The following is a 24,912-nucleotide window of genomic DNA, read 5'->3' as shown; positions in this document are numbered from 1 at the left end:
TTCATGGTGCCCCAACATTTTTCTGAACATTTTTAAAAATAGTTCTCCAGTTTTTCAAAATGAACTACATCCAACTAAAAAGGCCCCCCTCCCCGCCCCAAGGCTAATTAAAATTCCCCTCCTGCATGTGGACACAGAATGTGGTCTGGACTCAGTTTGAAGTCCATGCCCCCTGTAACCTGAGTGGCGCCGGCTAAAAGGCTCCTTTGCTGCATTTCTGCCTTTTCTAATCCTCAGGTGCTTTGGCAAGTAAAATCCGACGAAGGGATACTCTTGCTATCAAACTGGGCAACAGACCGTCCAAAAAAGAATTAGAGGACAAGAACATCTTGCAGCGGACATCTGAAGAAGAGAGGCAGGAAATCCGACAGCAAATTGGAACCAAGCTAGTCAGGTAATGGCTGCAATTTTAATACAGCACCAACGAACACATACTTTCCCCGTCCTGTGGTTTCCAACCTGAGGTCATTGTGAATGGCTTGTATAAGGGCACAGCTGGCCTACCTGGTCTTCTGAAGTTGGTCCTGGATGGTGAAGCATTCAAAGAACCTGTGCTTCGGTCCGGCTGGTGAGTTTGCCAAAGTTTGAGGTTGCCAAAGCCTGACCCGATTGTTGACAGACTTTTTCTATAAAGGACCAGTTCGTAAATAGTGTAGGCTTTGCTGGCCAGAAGGTCTCTGTTGCAGCTGCTCAGCAAGAGCAGCCATAAACAATACATAAACACACAAGTGTTCCACTGCAGCGTTATTCATCAAAACAGGAGGCAGCCTCGTCCATGGACTCACCAGCGTTCCTGGGATTTCCAGGCGGCTCTGCCCTGGGCTGTGAGACTGTGGAAATAGTAGTTAGCTGCAGCGGTCAGCTCCATCCAGGCCAGGTACCCACGGCCCTGATGTTGGAAGTTCCCTCCTTTAACTTCAAATAAAAGGTCATCTGACTTCTCTTCCTGCATCCAGCTCTTGATGATTTTTATTTTTGCTACTAGTGACATAGGAAGCCCATTGAACTGGCAGTTTTAGCTCTCATTGTTATTAGCAGTTTAAGTGTCAGTCACTTTTCTGACTTCGCCCACCCTGCATACACCACAGGGTGCATTAGCCGGGGGAGGGGGACGGTCTGTGAGACCAGAGAAGGATCCTAAGTGATGGGTAGGGGCAAAGAACCAGGAACCTTTAGTTCTCACTGTGAGGAGAATCCGGGCACCCACCTTCAAGGTACTGTATTAATCATTTATAAGATATCAGTAGTTGGAGAAGAAGAAAAGGGAAGAGCCCTGACTGGTTTGGCTCAGTGGATAGAGCGTCGGCCTGCAAACTGAAGGGTCCCAGATTCGATTCCTGTCAAGGGCATGTACCTTGGTTGTGGGCACATCCCCAGAAAGGGGTGTGCAGGAGGCAACTGATCGATGTTTCTAACTCTCTATTCCTCTCCCTTCCTCTCTGTAAAAAAAAAAAAAAAAAAAAAAAAAAAAAAAATCAATAAAAGCTATATATATTTTTAAAAAAAAGAAAAAGAAAAGGGAGGAAACTCCATAAACAAAGGAAGGATGATGTGTTTGGGGAATGACATAGTAGGGATATGTCGCACAGGATACATGGGTACACGATGGCACAGCTTCAGGCTGGCATAGATGGTCACTGGGTTTTTTGTGAGCTCACAATTAAGTTAATTTCAAGGGAGCTCTGATGGAGATTAAACTTGAACAAAAATTTCAATGATATATTTAAAATTGATTTTAATAATTTCTATCACAGCCATAAAAACTTAGAATTGATAGTATCTATATTAAAATTTACCTTTCATGGATATTAATCTGCACACACTCAGCCTACATCCAGAGGAAGTTTTTGTCTGTGATTAACAACAAATTCATAACGTAAACAAGACCCAGAACAAAGTTCGAAAGGGTTCACAGGACATTCAGCTCTTGTGTACAATGGGTTAGCTCCTAATCACAAGTGAGCTTGGCTTGTCTTGAAGGCAAATGGGAAGGGCCTAGGTATCTCAAGAGAACAACTAGTATATATATTTGTAATTCATTGAGGTCAAAAAAGCAGTATTTCACTTAAAACACTATGAAGTGTAGATTGATCATCTCCCAAGTTGATATGCTCTCTCAGGCGGCAGCCTTTTTTAGATCCGAATGCCTATGTATGAATTAGGGAAAAGGCTAAGCTGCAGTAACAGAGACCGAATTTTGCAGTGGTCCAAACATTTCCACATGTTTATTTCTTTTTCACGTAACCGTCCAGAGGTAGGTGGGCTGTCCAGCACAGCTGGGAGCATTGCTCCTTGAAGTCAGCCAGGTACCCAGGTTTCTTCTGTCCTGTTGCTCTTCCTTCCCCATGAGTATTCATTCCATCTCCAGGATCCCAGCTGACTCACTGACCATATTTAAGTGGAAGAAGGAAAGGCAGAGAAGGGGAAAAGTAGAAATTCCAAACACCATTTCTGCTCACATCCCATTGCAACAACTTGGTCATATAGCCACACGGTGCTGCTCGGGTGACAGAAAGCTGTAGCTGGGGGATATGGGGGAATATGGGGTTATAGTTAAAGCTTAAGGAGTTCTGTTTCTGAAAGGAAGAGAGAGAACAAGTAATGGGGGTTAGTTAGCAGTCTCAGCCACAATCTCTAGTCTCCAAACTAATAGAAAGGACACTTTTGTAGGTTTAAAAATTAATTTGTTTCTCAAAACATGAAAAAGCATAGCTTTGTTTATTGTTTTATTTTGTCTCCCACTAAGGGGGCCTTGTTTGTAACCTGCAGTATATCTTTTTTGTCATCGTAGGAGACTGAGCCAGAGGCCCACAACTGAAGAATTAGAGCAAAGAAACATCCTAAAACGTGAGTATCCTGCACTGTACAGTGATTCCTTGTCTAACCATTAACAAGCTCCCTCTAGAGATGATTCGTTTATCAATAGGAAACCATAGTATATTTATTCATAAAAGGTTGAAATGGCCCATTCATATCACATTTATATGTCATCGTGTATATAATTTAAAAAATAATTTCTTGACATTTGTATTTCATTTTATGGCTTTGAGCCTGATATCCCCCAGACCAGAGTCATGGTTGTGACAGTTGTTTTTAAGATGAAATATATTCCATGTATTCTTTCACCTAACTATTAAATAAAAGAAAATGCTCTAGTCTACTTGCAAATATGTACATGTCAAAGAAAAGGCCAGAAAATCCACAAGGAAATGAATCAAACATTCCTATATTATTCTTAATAATACAATTTGTTGCCAGGTTTAATAAATGACTCGATTTAAAACAGGCTCATGGTCAAAGCAATTTTTCAATCTATTTCATTTCAATCCATTTCATTTTCCTTTGTTATGATAACTCTGTTTCCCTCTTGAGTTATTTATAATTTCTCAGCACTTACCGAGTTTTCCATTCCTTTTCCAATTTTTTTCCTCTATTTTCTTTGACTTGACTTTTCACTCACCAATCCAGTCGTATTTAAATTATTACAGCTCATATGTTAAAGCTATAAGACGAATGGAAGCAGTTTGTCGTGCTACACAGTGTATTAATGTGGTTACTAACTACAGTGAGTTAAGTAATGGATATTTTTAAATTCAGCCACTGCCGTTTTATATGTCATTAACCCAGTTTCAAAAGAGCTTTTTTGTTGTATGAAATATCAAAAAGCAGGGATGGGCCGAGCTCCAGATAGTACTACAGTAGTAACTGGCATGCGCTGAATGTTTTTACCGAGGCTTTTAGGGTCAAGTTGGCCTATCTGGATCATCCTCATTCTCCAACCTGAATCGTTTTCTTTTCTGAGGGAAGGTAGGGTTTTAATAGCACAGTTATACTAAGACAGTTCAACGAGGACCGAAAACGGAGAGGAATCGCCAGGGATTTTTTCCCTTGGAATGGTTTTCTTTCTCTTTCTTTCTTTCTTTCTTTTTTTTTTTCTTTCTTTCTTTCTTTCTTTCTTTCTTTCTTCTTTCTTTCTTTCTTTCTTTCTTTCTTTCTTTCTTTCTTTCTTTCTTTCTTTCTTTCTTTTTTCTTTTTTTTTCTGGCTCATTGTGAGTATAACTGGGATAGAACTCAAGAAAGGACTTAAGCAACCATCAATGTATACAAGAGCCAGTTTGGAGAGGGAAAAAGTTATGGCTAGAAAAGAAAAAAAAAAATGGTAGGTCTTAGCTTTCTAAAATAGGATGGCAGCAACATCTAATTTTGACAACAAAACCAAACCAAAAAGACCCATGGCTTTTGATAACAGGTTCCCTGAAAATATTTGAATTAACTTTTAGGTAAGCTCAAATGCAGATCATGAGCTCCTAACACACAGAATATTTCTTATTGGACGCCTGATGCAATACCTAGAAAAAAAGGAAGAGCGAACTCTGGGTAATTTGTTCCTGCTCCTGTGAGATAAATAGTGCCAAACCACATTGGTGTTTGGTTGTTTGAGGAACGGTGGGATAGATCTGGAAATTTATCGCACATCGATCTTAAGTGCTGTGTTGGCTTTTATCCCCCATTTTCCTGGAGGTTCGGGAAAGAGTGAAATGCCAAAGTCAACTTCAGGCTTGACTTCAGCCCTTATTTACTTCCTTTTCGGTTTGTTTAAGCATGCTTTTTCTGGAAACAAAAGACACATTTGCAGTCTGGGGAGGCAGATAACCGGCCGGTGGTCTCCTGACATAATATTGTATGGCCAAGGGAAGCAGAAAAGAGAACTGGCGGACATCATCCAGAGCATACATATGACACGTTATTCCGCCCCCGCTTGCTTCTCGGTTCTTCCACTTAGATGGCTCTTGTTTGTTTATATCTTTCATCTCCAGCGTTTGGTCAAGAGCAGTATGATTATCTATTTGGAGAAAAGTCTATGTGTGACATGGTGGTTCTTAAGGACATTTATTAACTAGGTCACTATTTTTTCTTGACAAATTAGGGAATGAATTCACAGAATAAAACATTCCACAGTTCTCAAATCCAAGTCCATCACTAAACCTGAACCAGATGACAATGCTGATAGCTCTGTTTGGAACACAGGACAAATTTTATTTATCCGTTTCATTCCCAGTATCACAACCTGTTTTATTTCTTTCCCATTTTAGTGCATCTAGCATTTAAAAATACATATAAAGCTATATTTAGTTGTACATTTTAGAACCAGTTCCTTAAAACTGTTAAAATAGAAAGCACGTTTTGGTGCTTAAAAGGTCAACTTTTGCTCAGCAGGAAAAGTGATATATATGGCACACCTTTTTCAGGGCAGGGATAAAAGATAAAAGTCCACATACTATTTAGCTGTGACCGTTATTCCAGCTGTGTCTTCTGTAGGGGAAAAAATGTACTAGGCCATTGAGTTCTGCATGTACCTTTTCTATGAAATTTTTTAATCATACAGAAAAGTTGAAAGAATTGTAGAGTAAATAGCTATATGTCTGCCATCTATATTCTACCATTGATATCTACTTTATCACATCTTGCTTTATCACATATCTGCCCATCTATTGATCCATCTCTTTTGTGGGGAGGGGGGATGCATTTCAAGTTTGTTTATAAATGTACTTCCATTTGCTAAAAACACCCATTCAGAAACACGTAAAACAATAAAAAGAGAAACAAACCCACAAACATGTTTGGCTTTTTAAAATCCCATATTATCTGAATTGATGACTCAAGAATATAATACTCCAGTCGCTGGTATTTCCGTGTTTCTCTTTGTTCTTTCAGTTGGTCCACAAAACGCTCCGGGGAGCACTCCCTAACTAGGCAGCTTTCCTGTAGTGCACCCCCACCCCACCCCCCAAACCTCCTGTATTGCTTGTGTGTTTATGGCAAATACTTCCTGTGGCTATTCTGAAATATCTGCCCCTCTCTGCTCTGATGAGAGTTACTGAGGGCAAGATTTGTCAATGAGCCACATCACTTCCTTCATGAATATTCCTCCAGTCTGTTTCAAATGACCAGAAAGGTTTATATCCTACTTTATAATTACCCTCTAATAAATCTAAAAGGAAAGGAGGAAACATTAAAAAACAACAACCTCAGTACATTTTTTAAAACGAAGTTTAAGATTTAATCTTGACTCTTCGTAAGAGATTTTTACAGTGACTATTTTAATAAGATTCACCTCTAAAACCCTCTTCCTTTAACTTCATTAGAAGCATTAATTTCAAATATGGGGACTGTAAGAAAGCCAGCTCCTGATGTTAAACAAAGACTATCCAAATGGTAAAATCATGTTTATTTAACTCCCCTAACTGCAGTTGGCCCTTCTTCTTCTTCTTTTTTTTTTTTTTGACTTAACTGGCTGCCACATAGATATACAATGTGCCTATTTAATAAGGCAAAATTATCTAATATTCCCTTCAAAGATAGGACATTTTGTGTATTTCATGAAAATTGGAGCATTAGTTTTGAATTGTATTAGATACCCAATTTTTAATCTTTGAAAAGTACCTTTAAAAACATAGCATAATCACTGTATAGGAAGAATTGACTAAAATGTTTAAGGGTTATATTTTTCTTTTTACTAATAATATCATCGGAGGCGTAATCTTGTAAAACCCTAGTTTGAATAGCATGAGCTGTAAGTTTGGTGTTTGGGTTATACAATCCATATGCCTTATACAGCTCACAAAAGGTAATTATTTGACCCTAAGGATGTATTTTAAGGCTACCTACAGTAACTTCATGGGAAGAAATCTGAATTATAACCAAATTTGTTTGACACTCGATAGAAATATACTACCAATAACTAGTTGTTTCCTATTCTGCAGGGTGATTTCAGTTTATGTTCACTCTGTCTGAAAGGCAGACTAATCTTGCTTATCAATTAAAATTATTGTTTCAGAAGCCTGTAGAAACTTTTCCCTGTCAAAATAAGAAAAATTAATAGAGATTTAGCATGTTCAACTAACAAATTCAGATGTTGCAAATATTGAATGCTAATATTTTATTAATGACAAAAATAATCTTAGTGGTAAGTCTATTTGAATTTAAAAATATAATTATTTTTTCAAAGAGGAGACTTGTCACCATTTTAGCTGAGCTTTTATATAGTGTGATTTTTCCTTCAGTAGAATTCATAACAGAACTTTCTAAAAGATAATATTTTGTAAGTATTAATACCTAGTAAGCAAAATCTGTGCTCATTTATTGAACAAATGATGAGCTACAGGAAGCTATGGAGAGAAATTCATCAAATAAGCAACCATTAAAACCTGAAAGGATGTTTATTTCTTTAAAGTTCTGGACATTTTTCTCTTAATCCCATCTGTTGGACAGCATTCATTTAGGTTGGCCATTAAATTGTACTACTTGGTAAAGTACTAGAGGAAGAGGAGACGTTGGAAAGTCAAAGTCATGAGAAAATAAATCATCTCCACCAACAGTACACCATAACCCCATTCAGAACATTCTGGTTCAAAAGCAAAGTCCAAGGAAATGCTTACATTCTGCTTCTATGGAAACCAAAACAGACAGATCAACTATTTTGGTTGGATTTGAATGGAAATCAGCAACTCAGACATGCATCAGATGGTTCTAATTTGTTATTTTGATATGTCTCGGATTTTCACATGGAGGCCAGATCCAGAAATAAATTTTTCCCTGAATTCTGATCATCTGTGCTTGTAAGCCCATGAGATGATTACCAATGAAAGGCTTTCACCAGATTATGGGAACTCTTGTGGGTTTTTTGTTGTTGTTGTTGTTGTTTTTCAGAGTATAACAGGAAGTCTGGAAGCAAAAAAGGTTTACAATTAGTAAATAGGCCAGTCATATAAGGAAAAAAATATTATATGTATGCATGTACGTACTAGTATGCATATATAAAGCAATATAATTATATATATATAATTTAATGGTTGATCTTTCTGCAAAGTATTTTGACAACTTTTTAAAGATGTTGGAATGTTTGATCAATATCTGTTAAGTCTAATAATTGTGGCCTGATCTACTTTTCTGATTATAAAATCACTTATAATAACCAAGTCTTCATGTCTTCTCTTCCATTAATAAGCAGAAAAGAATGAAGAGGAAGAACAAGAAGCAAAAATGGAACTTAAACGCAGACTCAGCAGAAAGGTGATGAAACTACAACTGTTAATGATAGTGTGTGTTCTGAGATACAGTTCCTTTTTTAAATGCAAATCAGCTCTCCACATGTAAATCTGATATTTAGGGATAATTATTCCTGTTAGTCTACTAACTGATCATAGACATTAAATCTATGTAATGAATACAGTATAAATTATCTTTATATTTGTAATTGCATATGTTAATTTTGATGTTAATCAAAACTTTTAAAGTGCATTAGGTGATTATGAAAAAAACATGTAATCGGTGTAAGAAATTTTTTAAATGCAAAAGGTAATAAAAGAAAAAAGTCATATAAACTTCTTCCATTTAAAGATAACCATTATTAACATTTCAATGTTTAATTTTTTAAAATGCTCACACTTTCCATGTAGTCTTGGAAATATTAAATATTTTGTTGCTACTGAAGATTTGCCACTATTCCGTATCTGAGCTGGGTGACTAAATTTTTAAGTGAACTTGATCATCCAGGCTGCCTACTGTAGTGCTACCCAAATTGACAAACAGCTTACCTCAGACAATTGTTTCCACCATTTATGAAAATATAAACCTGATGCCAGAGCTATCACTTTTTTCTGTGTTAAAATAATAACAGTATTTGGAAAAATTAAGGACTATCAGCACGTACATTTCATTGTACATCTTTGTCCAGCAATGGTTCAGGTATACCTTTCATCCCTGGACAAGGCAGGATGAGTGAAGCATGACATCTGCAGTGAAGTGTGTGATCTGCCCACATTTATCTGGGCTGGCTGGGGAGTCCGTGACAGATAGAAGAAACAATCCATTCCCATGGAAAAGTAGAGACTGTACTTTGAGAGGTTTTCGTTTTGATTTTTAGGGGAGAAGATCCTTTATTATTGATCTCTCTTTTTTTCCTCAAAGACACTAATTGTTAAACAATGATCAAGCTGAGAAAGACTCTGTAAACTGAGTTTTTAGAGCTGTGTCTTCTGGCACTCAGTGGCTGTTAAGTTCCAGCTTTAGATAAGAAGTAGCCCTTCCTCATAGCTCCACACTCACCCCTGACATGCATATAATCTTCTCAATCCAGTCGGGCTCTTCCAGGAGGCAGCAGAGCCTGCTCTTAACTCCTGTCCCCACTTGCCTCCTCTATACAGAGCTCCCTGCCATAGGTGCAGGACAATTCATACCACTAATAATGACCCTGTCACTGGCACCGTCCTAAAGGGCAAGACTGGTTGGAGCCTGGCAGGTGTGGCTCAGTGGTTGAATGTCAGCCTATGAACCATGGTTAGATTCCCAATCAGGGCACATGCCTGGGTTGGGAGCTTGATCCCCGGTAGGGGGTGTGCAGGAGGCAGCCAATCAATGATTCTCTTTCATCATTAATGTTTCTATCTCTCCTCCCCTCTCCCTTACTCTCTCTGAAATCAATAAGAACATGTTTTTTAAGACTGGATGGAGAATTTCTGACCTGTGTGGCCCTTGGTCACTTGCCTTTTGGCGGTCCCCAGAGGCAAGGCTTTCTCTACCTCCTCAACCCCACCTGTCCTGGAAAGGCAGTTGAGAATCTAACAATAGAGATTAGACAGTAACTGAACTGCTTAGATTATTCCTTCCTTTGTCCTCTGCCCACAAGGACTTCATTCCTGTCCCAGCTCAAGTGTAGTCCCAGGCCTTCTAAGAGTCTTTGAATGTCTTGAAGGTTAGAGCACTGAGTCCAACCTCTGGTTTTACTCAAAAGAAAACCACGGCCCCAAAACGGGGATGTTTTTAACCACAAAAACATTTTTTTGAGATTGTGCTTACTTTTTCCAAACATTGAGCCTATGTAAATAAGGAACGCTTCCACAGAGGACTACTTAGACTGTGGAAAGTCTGGCTAATACAGGGTACATATATGGAGAGAAAAGATGCTGAATATGGACCCTATGGGTAAAACCGAAGCCTGGGTCTACCTGTGTGACAATACTAGGACACCTCCCACTGAGAAAGGCCACAGAAGCAGGAACCTCAGTAGCAGAGAGTAGGTGATGCCTGTCGACCAGGGGACCATGTTTCTTTAGTCTCAGAACCATCTCTGCTTTATTCTTGAGCTTGAGAAAGAGCCGAGAGAGGACAGCAAATACCACAGGTCTGGGTAGATTACTAGTAAATATAACTACAAATTCCAATTTGACCAAGACCACAGGAGGAATCCACGTTATTAGATGTGTCTTGAAGGTTGCAGCTGATTTTAAGTAGTTAGGGCCCCACTGAAGTGCAGTTCTCCAGAAGGCCCCCCTCCTACATGTCAGCTTTTGTGGCCAAGAGTAAATGTCAAGCATAGGCCTGGGTCCCTAGCCTTTCATGGAAGAAGGCCATGGACACACCCTTCACTGGACCATTTCTTTGTCATAACTTGGTGCATTTCTGAACGTACAGGTTTAATAAAAATAGGAACCAAGCTTTTTTTTTTTTAATATATTTTTATTGATCTCAGAGAAGAAGGGAGAGGTAGAGAGAGATAGAAACATCAATGATGAGAGAGAATCATTGATTGGCTGCCTCTTGCACAACCCCTACTGGGGATCGAGCACGCAACCCGGGCATGTGCCCTTGACTGGAATCAAACCCAGGACTCTTCAGTCTGCAGGCCAACGCTCTGTTCACTGAGCCAAACCCGCTAGGGCAGGAACCAAGCTTTTAATTGTCATTTCTAAAAGTTGCAGGGCTTTCTCCTTGATACATAATTCAATCCACATCCTGTGTTTGGATTTTTATTGTGCCTGTGGCTTCATGTTCCCTGTGTCAGGGATGACAGGCACCTTTATCACAGTACCAGGCAAGGAGGAGAAAACAGCGTAATGCACACAGTTGCCAAAGTTTGTGACCTATCTAAAAAGGATGATTTTTATAGTCTCAAAATTAGGGCACGCTGCTTTCTAGTTCTTATTAGAAACTCCCAAGATGCTGCTGCCTTTTCTTTCTTCTATTTTTTTTTTTTATATGTGAAAGTGACCTTATTTGACCAGAACTTCGAAGTTCTCTATAGAAAACCATGAGCTGTAAATGGTTTACTGAACTTGTCCTCTGTCCTTGTCCTCCTGCAGCTCAGCCTGAGACCCACAGTGGCAGAGCTGCAAGCTCGAAGGATCCTGCGGTTTAACGAGTATGTAGAAGTCACCGATTCTCCCGACTACGATCGCAGGGCAGACAAGCCCTGGGCCAGGTTGACACCTGCAGACAAGGCAAGAACTCAAGTGTCTTTAGTTATGATTTCACTGATTTATGAATTTATTGCTTTTCTAAAAGCGCCAATACTCACTTATCCCCACTCATCCATCTAAGGAGGCTTGATATTACCAAGTGTCCCAATAATTTTTTGCCTTTCATTATTTAAGCCACTTATGTGATATTAGAGGCCCGGTGCACGAAATTCGTGCACAGGGGGTGTGTGTCCCTCAGCCCAGCCTGCACCCTCTCCAATCTGGGACATCCCTCTCACAATCCAGGACTGCTGGCTCCCAACTGCTCCCCTGCCTGACTTCCTGATTGCCCCAAACCACTTCTGCCTGCCAGCCTGATCACCCCCTAACCACTCCCCTGCCAGCCTGATTGATGCCTAACTGCTCCCCTGCCAGCCTGATTGCCCCTAACTGTCCTCCCCTGCAGGCCTGGTCACCCCTAACTGCCCTCCCCTGCAGGCCTGGTCCCCCCCAAGTGCCCTTCCCTGCAGGGCCAGTCACCCCCAACTTCCTTCCTCTGCCAACCTGGTCACCCCTAACGGCCCTCCCCTGCAGGCTTGATCACCCCCAACTGCCCTCCCTTGCAGGCCTGGTCCCTCCCAACTGCCCTCCCCTGCTGGCCTGATTGCCCACAACTGCCCTCCCTTGCAGGCCTGGTCCCTCCCAACTGCCCTCCCCTGCTGGCCATCTTGTGGCAGCCATCTTGTGTCCACATGAGGGCGGCCATCTTTGACCACATGGGGGCAGCCATCTTGTGTGTTGTAGTGACAGTCAATTTGCATATTACTCTTTTATTAGATAGGATAGAGGCCTGGTGCACAGGTGGGGGCCAGCTGGTTTGCCCTGAAGGGTGTCCCGGATCAGGGTGGGGGTTCCCTTGGGGCATGGGGTGGCCTGGGCGAGGGGCCTGTGGTGGTTTGCAGGCTGGCCATGCCCCCTGGCGACCCAAGTGGAGACTCTGGTATCTGGGATTTATTTATCTTCTATAATTGAAACTTTGTAGCCTTGAGCGGAGGCCAGGGCCGTCCAGAGTGGGCGAGAAGCTTGGCTTCCTCCATTGCCGGGGAAACCCAAGCCTCCTGCTCGCTCTGTGGCCGAAGCCATCTTGGTTGGGTTAATTTGCATACTCGCTCCTGATTGGCTCGTGGGCATGGCTTGTGGGTGTAGCGGAGGTATGGTCAATTTGCATTTTTCTCTTTTATTAGATAGGATATTTAGTACTTTTAATGAAGTTCTTTCAACTAAGTCTCAGAAAAAAACCATAATTCTCATGGTATGAAAAATACTGCATATTTGGCCCTGGCCGGGTGGCTCAGTGAATTGGAGCATCGTCCCATGCACCAAACGCTTGCAGGTTCAGTTCCCAGTCAGGGCACATATCTGGGTTGCGGGTTCCATCCCAGGTCAGGGTATGTGTGTAAGGCAACTGGTCAATGTTTCTCTCTTAAATTGATGTGTTTTTCTCTCTCTCTTCCTCTCACTTTAAAGATCAATAAAAACATATCATTGGGTGAGGATAAAAATAATAATAATAATAATAATAATAATAATAATAATAAAATAATAATAATACGTATTTGGTCTCAGTGCTATCTCCTGGAGGTTTGTTTTGTTTCAATCTTAGAAATACCTAGTTTTCACTCATTTACTTCCCATTGGTCCAACCCAGCACCATTCTGACTCCAGTCGCACTACATCAACCTACTTCTTTCTGTTCCATATTTTCAACAAAAGCAGTCCCATTTACACTTACATGAAGAGTTATTAGGCCTAAACTCTGACTAGAAAAGAGAGTTAAGAATATTGTACATGTGGATCACTAACATAACCTATGGGAGGGAAAAACTTTTTTCCCTCTCATAAAACAGTCTCAGGAAATCTCTTTGGTTAGTTAGTAAGAGGAAATAACTCTTGGAATAAAACTATGGTCATTCTTTAGTGAATTTTTTAAAATGGGTATTGCATTTCTTTAATTGGCTGTCATCACAACTTGCTGACATATTTTTTCAAGCAACCGGTTCCTATAATTCCACATCACATTCATGCCTGTAACGGAATCATTTCTAATTACAAACCACACACAACATGGAGATCTGAGGCAATTATCTGGATGAGTTAGGCTCTGAAGCTTTCTTTACTGGGAAGAGTGGAGGACTTGAAGTAAGAAGGCAATTGCATCAGCCCCATCTTAGTACCCAATGCCCATTTGATATCTACAAAGTCACTTGCTCTCCATTTCAACATCTGTGAGATGAAAGTCTTGAAATAGTGTTCAACTGCTTTGTAACAAACCATCCCAAAACTTGGTGACTTGAAACAACCATCTTATTTTGTCCACAGTTTTGTGAGTTAGGAATTCAGGAAGATCTCAACTCGGTGGTTTGTTTCTGATCCATGTGGCATCAAGGAGGGTGGTGCCTGGGGTTCCAGAATCCACTCCTGAGCTGGCTTCTTCACTAGCAGCACGTCTTTGCCTTGTTGGTCGGCCTCTCTCTGTATCCACATGGCATCGCATCCTCCAGCGCCTCTGCTTGAACTTGGGGTTTCTCACACTGTGGTTTTCCGAGGGTGGGCACATTTTTACATGGCAGCTAGCTTGCAAGAAGAAGGAAGCAAAAGATGCTAGGCCCCCCTGGACTGACACAGCCTCACCTCAACTGTGTTCTATTGTTCAAAGCAGTTACAGGTCTCACCCAGGTCCACGGCTGGAGAGAGAGACTCCACCTCTTGAAGAGGGAATGGCAAGGTCACATTGCAGTTGAGCATGTGGGATGTGTCTATAAATACTGAATTGGCTGTCTATGTGTATGGTCACAAGTGAATTGTAAGTCTTACTAATATAAAGAATGTATAGCACACAATTTCCAATTAAAAATAAACTATACAGTACTTTTTGTAGATTCCACATCCCAATTGATTCTTATGGAATGCTTTCATTGACTTTGGCCAGACTCTTAGATCTGTAAGCCAACAACCTACTTTCACCTTATTTGTTTTCAAGGCTCCTTGGGTGACATTTTCTTCTTGCACATCACAAACTAAAATTTAATTCATTTTTTGAAATGTATCACAATAATGACATATTCTTGAATACTTTCAGTGTACAAAGCACTTTCAAATATGCTCTTAATTGATTCTAATAATACTATGAGGAATTCTCATTTCCATTTTCCAGATGAGAAAACAGGTTTTGGAGCAAAGTAACTCGCTAAGGGTCACTGCTATTGAAGGCATAGGTAAGACTAGATCCCATGACTTCGGACTCCGAGTGGACTACTTTCCACTTCCTCCACTGAAACGTTAACATTTAGAGGGGAAATTTTAAATGATTTGATGCCACTGTCCATATTAAAATACCTTCTTTAAAGGAAGACTTTTTGATAGATGCCAATTAGGTGATTCGTATGGAGCAGCTTGACTGTTTCCGTTCCTGGTTCTAGGTACCAAGTTTTACAGTGATTAAAGCAAAGTATCCTCACTGTTCATCTCACTTGTGCAGCAAGATTCATTGTCTTATCTCAGTGGACTCAAGCCCACAAATATCTTTCTTCTTCATCTTTTCTAAAGTTCAGTAGCAAGAATTGCTTTTTAAAGAAAAAAAAATACCTCTGCAATCACTTCCCAGCCACCGGATCCCCATAGAGTCTATAGGGGCTGAGGAATATGTTTGAGGAGACAAAGCAAGCTGTGACGATAGGATGTAAGTATCACAGTGAAAGGGGCATTGGGAGAAAAACTTGGATATTGCAGAGTGACCGTGGTAGGGGAAAGCCAGAGACAGGCCTCGGGGCTTCCTTCTGTCTTTTTTCTCTTCTAATATTCTTCATTTTCCCACCACGAAGTACGTTTCCTTATCTGTCAGTGAAGTGATTCTCTGTGGCTTGTAATGTCATTCTTTGTTTTGGCTGAAGAGTCCATTTTTTTCAAAGAGATTATGAAGCTGTTTTTATTAGTGTTTTTAAATTCACATGAGGAAACTATTCTTTTTATTATTATTATTTTAGAGAGGAAGGGAGAGGGAGAGAGAGATAGAAACATCAATAATGAGAGAGAGAATCATTGATTGGCTGCCTCCTGCACTCCCCTTACTGGGGATTGAGCCCGCAACCTGGGCATGTGCCCTTGACCAGAATTGAACCCGGGACCCTTCAGTCCACACGCCAACGCTTTGTCCACTGAGCCAAACCAGCTAGGGCAGGAAACTATTCTTTGTAGAAAAGTTAGGATATAAAGATAAGCACACAGTGGAAATCAAAAACCATCTGCAATCCAGCCACTATTAATTGATAACTGATGTTAACATTTTGATGAGTATCTCAGTTTTTCAGCCTGAAGGACATAAGCATCTCTTCAAACCCCAGCATTTACATGGCATGGATTATGTGTTCGCTGAATAGTAATAGTGACAGCATTCTGTTTGATATTTTATTTGAGTGGCTTTTAAGTGCTGTGCTGAACCTTTCAATTCTAATTATCTTAACTTTCTATATGAAAGAATAAATAGCAACTGCCTTCTCAGTAGCTTTGTGGCAATTGCCTAGAGCCATGTCACTGTGTGTGGTATTAAATGCAGAACTGACATAGGGAAATGATATTGTTTCTCAGAAGATCTCATGACCTGCGCTACCCTTGTGGTCATGGGGGTGACTCATAGATCAGACCCCAGGATTCGTTTAGGAAAGGCCCCCTTCCTCCACCTTGTCGATGACACTTGAGAGAAATCTATCCCGGTTTTAGTTTGCAAGCAGCATGACACTGCATCTAGCATACCGTTTCCTAGGAGAAATTAGGAATCCCTTTCCCCAAGACATTTCTTTCTTGCTTGCTTTTTTTGTTGTTCTTTGTTAATCCTCATCCGAGGATATTTTTCCATTGATCTGTTAGAGAGAGTAGAAGAGAGAAACATTGATGTGAGAGAAGCACATCGATTGGTTGCCTCCTGCACACACCCTGACCAGGGCCCCAGGGCCCGGGTCGGGAAGGAGCCTGCAACCAAGGTACCCTTGACCTGATGGAACCCAGGACCCTGCAGTCCGCAGGCTGACGCTCTATCCACTGAGCCATACCGGCTAGAGTTCTCCAAGTCATTTCTTAAGAGAAGGTCGGCTTCATTGATGCAGGGTATGCCAAGAAAATATGTGACCTAAGTAACAATTCTGTGTATATATTTTCTCCTATTCAGGCAGCAATACGGAAAGAACTAAATGAATTTAAAAGCACAGAAATGGAAGTGCACGAAGAGAGTCGGCAGTTTACAAGGTAAGTGGACACAATTCAGTTTAGCATATTAAAAATGATCAAGATGGTAAATTTTATGTTATGTGTATTTTACCACAATTAAATTTTTTAAAAATACAGTCTAACATAATACCCTCTAATGAACATTTCTAAAATTAAGTCTTGTTTTTTCTCTCAAAGAAGTCTGAGTCATTCTAAAGGGCTATATTTGGTTTCTTTTTCGTTTTATTTTCTGGGTGAGAAGACAAGCTTTTTGAAGAGACTCATTTAACGTTTTATGCCCTGAACAGATGCTGGTGGGAGCCGGTGTGGGCACTTATGTGTCTGCTTTGGTCTCACAGTAGACATACTTAGAGAGGGGAGAAACTCAGTTTTCAGAACATGTCACTTAAAACTAGGAATCCCATGTCCACTGGTGCCACGGAAGCTCTCTGAAATCCTGCCATCTTTCCTCCCAGCACCCTTCAGGCTTCTAAGCCCTGAGCGATCATGTCATCTGCCCCCCACAATTCACAGGTGTTCTGGATGTTTCTATCTCAGAGGTTTACATGCTTTGCTTTATACAACAGGTGTGTTCCTAAAAATGTGCAAGTCAATCAAATCCTTAAGAATTAAATTGTTAGAAGACAAACCAAAATAGGTGATTCCATGGAGACTTCTTTCTGGGAAACATGTAGGCTGGAAACAGCCTCTGGAGGGCAGCCCTACATCAGGTGCCACCGTTAATGCTGAGGCGCCGGTGCCGGTGAAGTTGCTGCTGGAGAGCATGTGGCATGATGGAAGTAGGAGGTCATAGCAAACCTCCTCCCCGACGTTCACGGGGGCTGCCTTGCTCCACAGCTATTGTTCCTATAATAACAATGTCCGGTGTGCAGAAGAAACTCCCCTTTCTGCTAGTGACATTTCTTTTTGTTTTGTTTTCTCCAATGGCATGTTTATTTACCTATTTATTTATTTATTTATTTATTGAGAGAGAGAGAGAGAGAGAGAGAGAGAGAGAGAATGCATACAGGACTTTCAGGCATCCTGAATGTATGGGGCTTCTTTCTGTCTGAAGGCTTCATGCTGTCACAATCTATACATAGACCCATCACATGCCAATATCAAGCCAGACCTGTGTCCTCTCTTTTTCTCCCTTCTACTTCTGGAGTCAGGAGAAGTTCTTGCTAATATCTGACACCTGTGGTCACACTGTGGTAGTAAAGTTGATCAGAATAAGGTGGCTGGATATTTATGGTGACATCGAACTGGCTGGGACCTCCAGGCAACTGGGAAGGTGGCATTTTTCATGTCTTTGAGTCCTGACCCCTGAGATGTAGTGACTGTATCAATCCAGTCTTTGTCATTCAGGATAATTTTACTTCTCTGTGGTTTTCCTAGAAGTTGTAGTATTTGTTCCCCTCATTTCATTTGATGGCATTATATAAGGAATAAATTACAATAAAACATAATTAAAATGTTAAAATGCCTTTTTATGGAAGTCTTCATTTTATGAAAAATAAGCATTTATACCGGAAGAGGCTCTTTCTCTTCTGTTGGACTCTATAAACAAGTAAAAAGGAAATAAGATGCAGGGAGAAGTAAAGGTCATTTCTTTTTCACAGATGTCTTTTTAATGTGAACAAATAATAGTCTAAATAAGCTTTCAAACAGTATAAAAATTTGTCAAGTAAAAATGAAAACTCCCTTCAGTCCTTCCCCAGTTTTATTCTCATTCTTACCAGTAACCACTGGTGAAAGTTTGGTGTAGATCCTTCTAGACATTTTTTTCTGTGCATTTATAAACGTATATGTGCATATACTGTATATGTACACATATATATATATATACACATACACATACTTCTGCCTTTATATACACATCCTCAGTCATACACAAAACAGCATTCACAAAATTTTTCCATATTAGTATATATCTTATTAATTTGAATGATTCTATGGTATTTCATAGGTAATATGCCATAACTTCCTGAACAGTTATTCTATTGATAGATGTTTATGGAATTTTTAGTTTTACTTTTGACTTTCTTTATAAATGTATCTTTTTGAGCACACACCAGTATTTCTGTATTAGTCCCATAAGTGGATTTCCTAGGTCACGGGATATATATTTTTACATTTTGAGAGATACTATTCCGTGACCTACAGTTTACGAGCATGCCTGGTCTGTTAACCCTCATCAGCATTTGGGGGTGATGATGGTGGAGAGGAGTTCTATATTCTAAAGAACGAACATTAATATCCTATTCCACTGATTTCTGTAAAGTTGAGCATCTTTACATACCTTTATTGACCATTTATTTTTAATTCTTTGATTTGTCTTGACCAATTTTCTTTTGGGTTGTTTATCTTTTTCTTATGGATTAGTAAAAACTCAGATACTGAGTTACTATATATCACGATACTTCCCCCCCCAATTTATTGCTAACATTTTAACTTTTTTATGGTTTTCTATTTAAGTGTTTGCATATTTAAATTTGTCTGTATTGTTATTTTTTAATTTACTGTCTTGTGTCCTAAAGAGGAGGGCCAAGATTATAAAAGTACTAGAGGCCCGGTGCACAACATTTGTGCATGGGGGGGGGGGGTCCCCCTCAGCCCAGCCTGCACCTTCTCACAGTCCGGGACCCCTCAGGGTCCTTTGCGCTGCCGCAGAGGCTAGAGAGGCTCCTGCCACTGCCGCTGTGCCAGCCGTGAGCTTGGCTTCTGGCTGAGTGGCGCCTCCCCTGTGGTCAATTTGCATATTAGCCTTTTATTAGGTAGGATTACCTTCAATTTTTATATGGGTTTTTTTTTTACACTTAGATCTTTCATTCATTGGGCAATTATTTGGGTTTGTGATTCAATAGAGTAAACTAGCTTTACTTTATTCTAAATCAATAGTCAATGTCCCACTGCAATTTATTTCCCCCTCGATGTAAAATTTTTCTTTTAATGTACACATGGGTCAGTTTCCAGATTCTTTAGTGTGCTCTGGCAAGCTATTGTCTATCCTTGTACTGTGTCACACTGTTTATTTAGAATAGTACATTTTATAGTATATTTTTATATTTGGTAGGGCATTTTCTCACCTTGAAAATTCTGTTGGCTGTTTTTCTGTATTTGCTCATCTGCAGAAATTTAGAGTATGCTTGTTGTGTTCCATAAAATAGTCTATTGATATCTTCATTGCTTAAGTAAATATGAATAGATGCTAATAGGGATGAGCTTCATTTCAAAAGAAAATTATAGACTTTGGGGGGTAATAGCTGCTATCAAAGGTAAGTTTTAAAAGTTTTCAAAAAAATATATTGATTAACACTCTTCCAAATGTCTTTCCAGATAAGGAAGAATTAAATATTCATATCACTGAGATGAATATGCCTTGCTTAACTATTCTTAAAAACTTGGCAGGAAAGCAAATCTCTACTGTTTTTCCATTCATTTCTATTACATCATTAGACTTGCCTTTTGGCTCTGAGACTTATGAAAAACATGCATATGATTATCAGATTGTTTTCATTATTTCTTTTAGGAGGAGAAAGTTTTGGTAAACTCTGCTGTGTCTCATCCCAATGATACAAATATACGATAATGTTTTACAATGAGAACACTGCTCATGTAGAAGATAGTGGTGTTCTTAGCGGCAGCCACCCTTTGAGGGCATAAACAAGCTGTTGATCATTACCTAGCCTCTTAGATGCAACCTAGATACAGAGCAACTCACTTATTAGCTCTTCTTATTAGTGTCAGACATTATCTCCTTACATCAAGTAAACATTTCCTTTACAACCTACATCTATTAACTCCCGGGGCATTTGGGGGTGTTAAAAGGGTTGAGACAGCCCTGCTCCCTCTGCCCAGGTACCTCGTTATCCAGAGATAATCTCCCACGCAGTGATGGATCCGTCAACACTGGAAGGAACCGTTCCCATATGTAGCTTTTTTTTTTTTTTTTGCTTCTGTATCTCTGGATAGAAACCCAAAAAGCTGATTAAATTGCTTGCCTCTGGGAAGGGGAATTGGGTGACTGGGATCAGGCATGAGAGGAATACTTTTCACTGCTCACTCTTTGAGCCTTTTGAATTTTTGAAACATAGGATGTATTATATAATCAAAAAAGCCTTGAAAAAATAAAGGAGCTATTCCCTGCTCTTTTTGTAAATGAGAAGTTCATCGTGATGACTTTTCCTGAATAATGTGCTGGTGCTAATATTAAATGTGACACTCTTGCTGTTGGTGTACCCAGAGGACACCTTGGAAACCCCCGTCATGAGCACATCCTGGGACATGTTTGGTCTGTGGCGGTGATGAATTGTAGTGATGCACTCTTTCCTCTAGTTCCCCAAATTTCTCCCAGTATTTTGCAAATATCTGTCTGGAATTAGAATGGACTTTAGTCCCATGTAAAATTAAATTTTGAAATAGTTACAGCTGAGTACTAATATTATGGGTAATTATATTTTTCTTCTGGAAATGCTGCTTTCTAATGTTTTTGTGTCAATGTGTGTAAAATTTATAATCAAGAGAACATAATTTTTTTAAACTGAGTTTTGTAAATAACATTTTAGGGTGTGTAATGTAGTACTTATATTAAGGAATATTATGCAAGATTAATAGAATCATTGAATTGATGCTCTTAGAATTAAAAACAGGCCTCAAGGGATCGTTGGCATAATGTTAAGTGGAAAAATCAGGACACTGACTGATATATGGCAGCAGTGTGTTTTATTTAAAATTCAGATGCATAGAAAAAAATTAGGAAATGATATAAAAAACCCTTAATGGTTTGTTATAGAGTGGGACTATAGTGTTTTTTGTTTTTTCTTTTCTCTACTTTTCAAATTTTCTTGATGCGGTTACGTTGAGGTGTGTCTGTGTGGGTCTTTAAAGCAATTATCTCATTCTATAACATCTTGTGGTATTGAAAGGACAATCCATCTCAGCTTCCTCCATCTTAGGTGACTGTGTCCCTAGCGTGACACAGAACATGTCGGCTACCCAACCCACCGTGAGGTAAGCCAACAAGAATGTGCAGGGAAATAACCTAATAAGGTTAAGCCACTTCTTCTTCCTGCCATTAGACCGCCCTCGTCCTGCCCCCACGCCCTGCACCCACGTAAGCAAGCCCTGGCCTCACAGCCAATCAGAGTAGGCCAACTCAGTAGCTTGACCTTCAACCCTTCCCCCTACCCCGAAACCTATAAAATTGCTGTAGAACAAAGGCTTGGGACTCACAACCTCTGCTCTGTGCCCAGAGTATGCTGTGGGTCCCAGCATGCTGGAAACAATAAACCCTTTGTTTTTTGCATGAGATTCGTCTCTTGGTGCTCAGTAAGTGCGGCTCGCGTTCCGGGCGTAACAATATTACTATCTTAGGTGGACTTACAGGTAAAATAAACCACTCTTTCAGCTTCCAGATATGCCTATGAAAATGGAAGAGGGCAGAAACTACACATGAGACCAAAATAAAAATTAGGAGTCCTCCCCAGAGGAAGGAGAGGGCTGCTTCTGCAGTGCGCTTTCTCTCATAGGTGCCCCATGTACTTGCTTCCTGGACAAACACCTAACAGACTTGCAAAATGCTGCTTTACCCACCAGAGTTGAAATCATGGCTCAGCATTTGAAATAATAAAATCCCATCCAACCTGCGGTCTGTTTTCTTGGGTAGAGCAAGGAGCTGTGGGTTAGGAGAACCTCCTCATTTGTTTAACATGCTAGTAAGTGTGTGTGCAGGACACGTAGACCCTTTTAAACACAGGGAAAGTGAATTATTCAGGATTTCTGTGTATAATAAATAGGGACGTGTAGGAAAGTTCATATTTTACATTTGTGAATAATTTTATATTTTATATTACCTGAATGAATTTAAAGGAGTACATTTTTAAAAATAAATTATGGAGGAACCATATGGAAAAGAACTTTTTTATGGGGAAGAAATATTTTTTTTCTGCATTCCATGACTTACGAAGAGGTTTCCCCCCCTACATACTTCCTCTCAACAGTACGGAAATAAGGAAAGTGTATTGCCATTTTAACAAGAAGCAGAAAATATGGATAACTCCAAATGTGAGTCTCTGGAAAGTTCTGGAGGGAAAAAAAAAAAGAGCAGCCGGGAAAACTTAAGGACCCTTAGGGCACAGTAAATGTATTTATTGCTCCATCCACTGGAAGCCTAAAGCCAAACTGTCATTCTGTCAGATAGGCAAACTTCTCAGGAGGCAAAGCTGAACTTCTTAGGTTTCAAAAATAAATGCAAACCACGGAGTGGTAGCAAACTGAAGAACAATTTGCATTTTCAGTACCTCTGGCAGAAAATTTCAGAGCTGAATTCGAACATAGGATGCCTAATTTAAACAGGATGCAAGTGCCCTTTTCTGATTGAATAGTCTTTTTAACAAATCTATCCGACCACATGAAAAGCGGGAATATTTCTGAGCTCCGGGTTTGTGGGCACATGATTGCAGTCACACTATTAGTTGGTCGCCTTCCTCTCTTAGCCGCCCTTGAAACTGTGCTGATGGCCTGTGACTCCCATGCAATCCAGCCTGTGGAGCTCACTCTAGTGGGATCCATGGACAGACTGTGTCTGCAGGAAAAAAAAACAAAAACCTTCTAGTGCAAATTTTAGAAATGTTTTTACAGGACACTTTCCAGGAAAATGCTGGGCTTTAGAAGGCTCTCGGTCCCTTTAGGTCCACTGACGACTCGCTTTGTTTAGTTTACCGGCTTCATTCCACGGGCTTTCCCGATGGGAAGAGAAAGACTCTCATGTCGCGTTCCCCCAAACTTGTCCTTTGGATCCAGGACACTGTGGAGTGTTGGCTACATGGAGCCCAGCAGATAAGGAGAGGGCTAAAAGAATGGCTAAATTACGTGAGTGTGAAATGCCTGGAAAAGCTGGACCTCACAGAGAGGGGCTTACACTGCAGAGGCTGTGTATTTGTGTCAACAGGCCCCAGGGCTCCCGCTCCCTCCTGGGGTGTGGGCAGTGCTGTGCTCCCTGCTTGGAGGGAGCAATCCTGCTTGTTGCAGACCCAGGGCCATCGCTGGACTGGCTTTTCTAGTAATTGCAAGAAGTTTGTGCAGGGCCCAGGGATAGGAGTTGCCAGTATGAGGTTTTAGGCTAGAAGCATTTTAAAAGGTAGAACATTTAACAAGAAAGAAAGTACAAGGGCAGGCTTACAAAAAAAAAAAAAAATCATCTGTATGGTTGTGGGTATGCTTAGTATGTTGCCTATAGAACGTTTGGAAGGAAATTCCAGCAGGCGTTTGGAAATTCAGGTGTAGAAAGTAGATTTGGAGTCCTCAGCGGGAGGTGATAAGAGGCTAAAGGTAATGAAATAGTGACTATTTGTCGATGTTTCCTTGTATAACGACAAACCAGGTGTAACCAAAACCTTTATGAAAATCTCCCTCTGCTCAGTACAGCTTAGAACATGATCCTCAGGGATAGTGGGGCTTTGTGTGTCGATTGCTCTGCATCCTGGGAGGATATAATCAGCGTCTTCAGGGCAGGCGCTGCCTCTGCTTTCTGACGTAACCTTTATAGCAGCATTCTGTTGTGACAGTAATTTATAACAGTAATTCATTGGGGGGCTGTCTAGAGCCTCCTCTAATTACAGACATTCCCATACCTTACTCAGTTCACTGAATGCAGCCTGTGTCTCTATCCCACACACTCACTCAGTGTGTCCATTTTCTTATTTCAGGTTTCATCGTCCGTAATGAGGTGCGAGACTCTTTGGAAACATAGACGGATCATCTTTGGGGGAAGCCGCGCTTCCTAAACACCTGATTATTGCATTGCACTGGGATTTGACTGCGTCTGTTTCCATTTAACTTGTGGTGAAGGAAGCGTGTGGAAAGTGCTCCCCACCTGTACAGCCCAGATGTGGCCAACAAGCAAAGGGTCGGGTATAGTGACCCTGCTGTGCAGCAGGGGCACTGATGGTAAGGGACACAATGGTTGCACCAGTTATTCTTCATCAGGGGTTTTAATCAAAGAAGATGAGCAGAAGACAATCGCTGGCTCCCTGTTACCAGAAAGCCAAATTTTAGAGTGCAGGTTAAAGGAGGGGGCGGGGGGGGGGAATGGAATGGCTGGGCACTGGTAAGGGGTGGGGGTTGGAAAACAGAAAGAAAGAGAAAATTTCATTATGTTAATGAAAAAAGAAAATTGAAACTTAAATGTATTTTTGAAGAAGGCTTTTGATAGCTGAGAACTTAAGGGCTTGGGGGTCTAGTCATCCCCTGTGGATTCCTTAGAGACCTGATCCTAGAAGAATATTCTTTCATCGTTATGTTGGTGCAGTATAGTACCATTATTTTATATTGTGCCAGTGAATCTAATTGCCACAAATAAGTCTGAGTGTTTTCATGCATCTTTTTCTTAAATGCAAGAAGCTTTCATGGACCT

The 24,912-nt window shown here is 40.4% G+C and overlaps 1 protein-coding gene across 1 annotated transcript in view; it reads left to right on the top strand.

Annotated features, from left to right (window-relative positions):
* The window catches only part of PHACTR2 (phosphatase and actin regulator 2), a 225,306-nt gene extending 200,739 nt beyond the window's left edge, over positions 1-24,567 (top strand). Inside the window, exons 8-13 of the mRNA XM_054722301.1 lie at positions 238-394; positions 2,792-2,847; positions 8,012-8,073; positions 11,142-11,279; positions 16,459-16,535; positions 24,206-24,567. Coding sequence (XP_054578276.1) covers positions 238-394; positions 2,792-2,847; positions 8,012-8,073; positions 11,142-11,279; positions 16,459-16,535; positions 24,206-24,221 — 506 coding nt within the window. The 3' untranslated portion in view covers positions 24,222-24,567. The remainder of the gene's footprint in view (positions 1-237; positions 395-2,791; positions 2,848-8,011; positions 8,074-11,141; positions 11,280-16,458; positions 16,536-24,205) is intronic.
* Positions 24,568-24,912: the final 345 nt, after the last annotated feature.

Source organism: Eptesicus fuscus, chromosome 10 (assembly GCF_027574615.1).
Source record: "Eptesicus fuscus isolate TK198812 chromosome 10, DD_ASM_mEF_20220401, whole genome shotgun sequence".
Taxonomy (NCBI): Eukaryota; Metazoa; Chordata; class Mammalia; order Chiroptera; family Vespertilionidae; genus Eptesicus; species Eptesicus fuscus.
The sequence above is the reverse complement of the archived record's forward strand: the minus strand, read 5'-3'. Positions and strand labels throughout refer to the sequence as shown.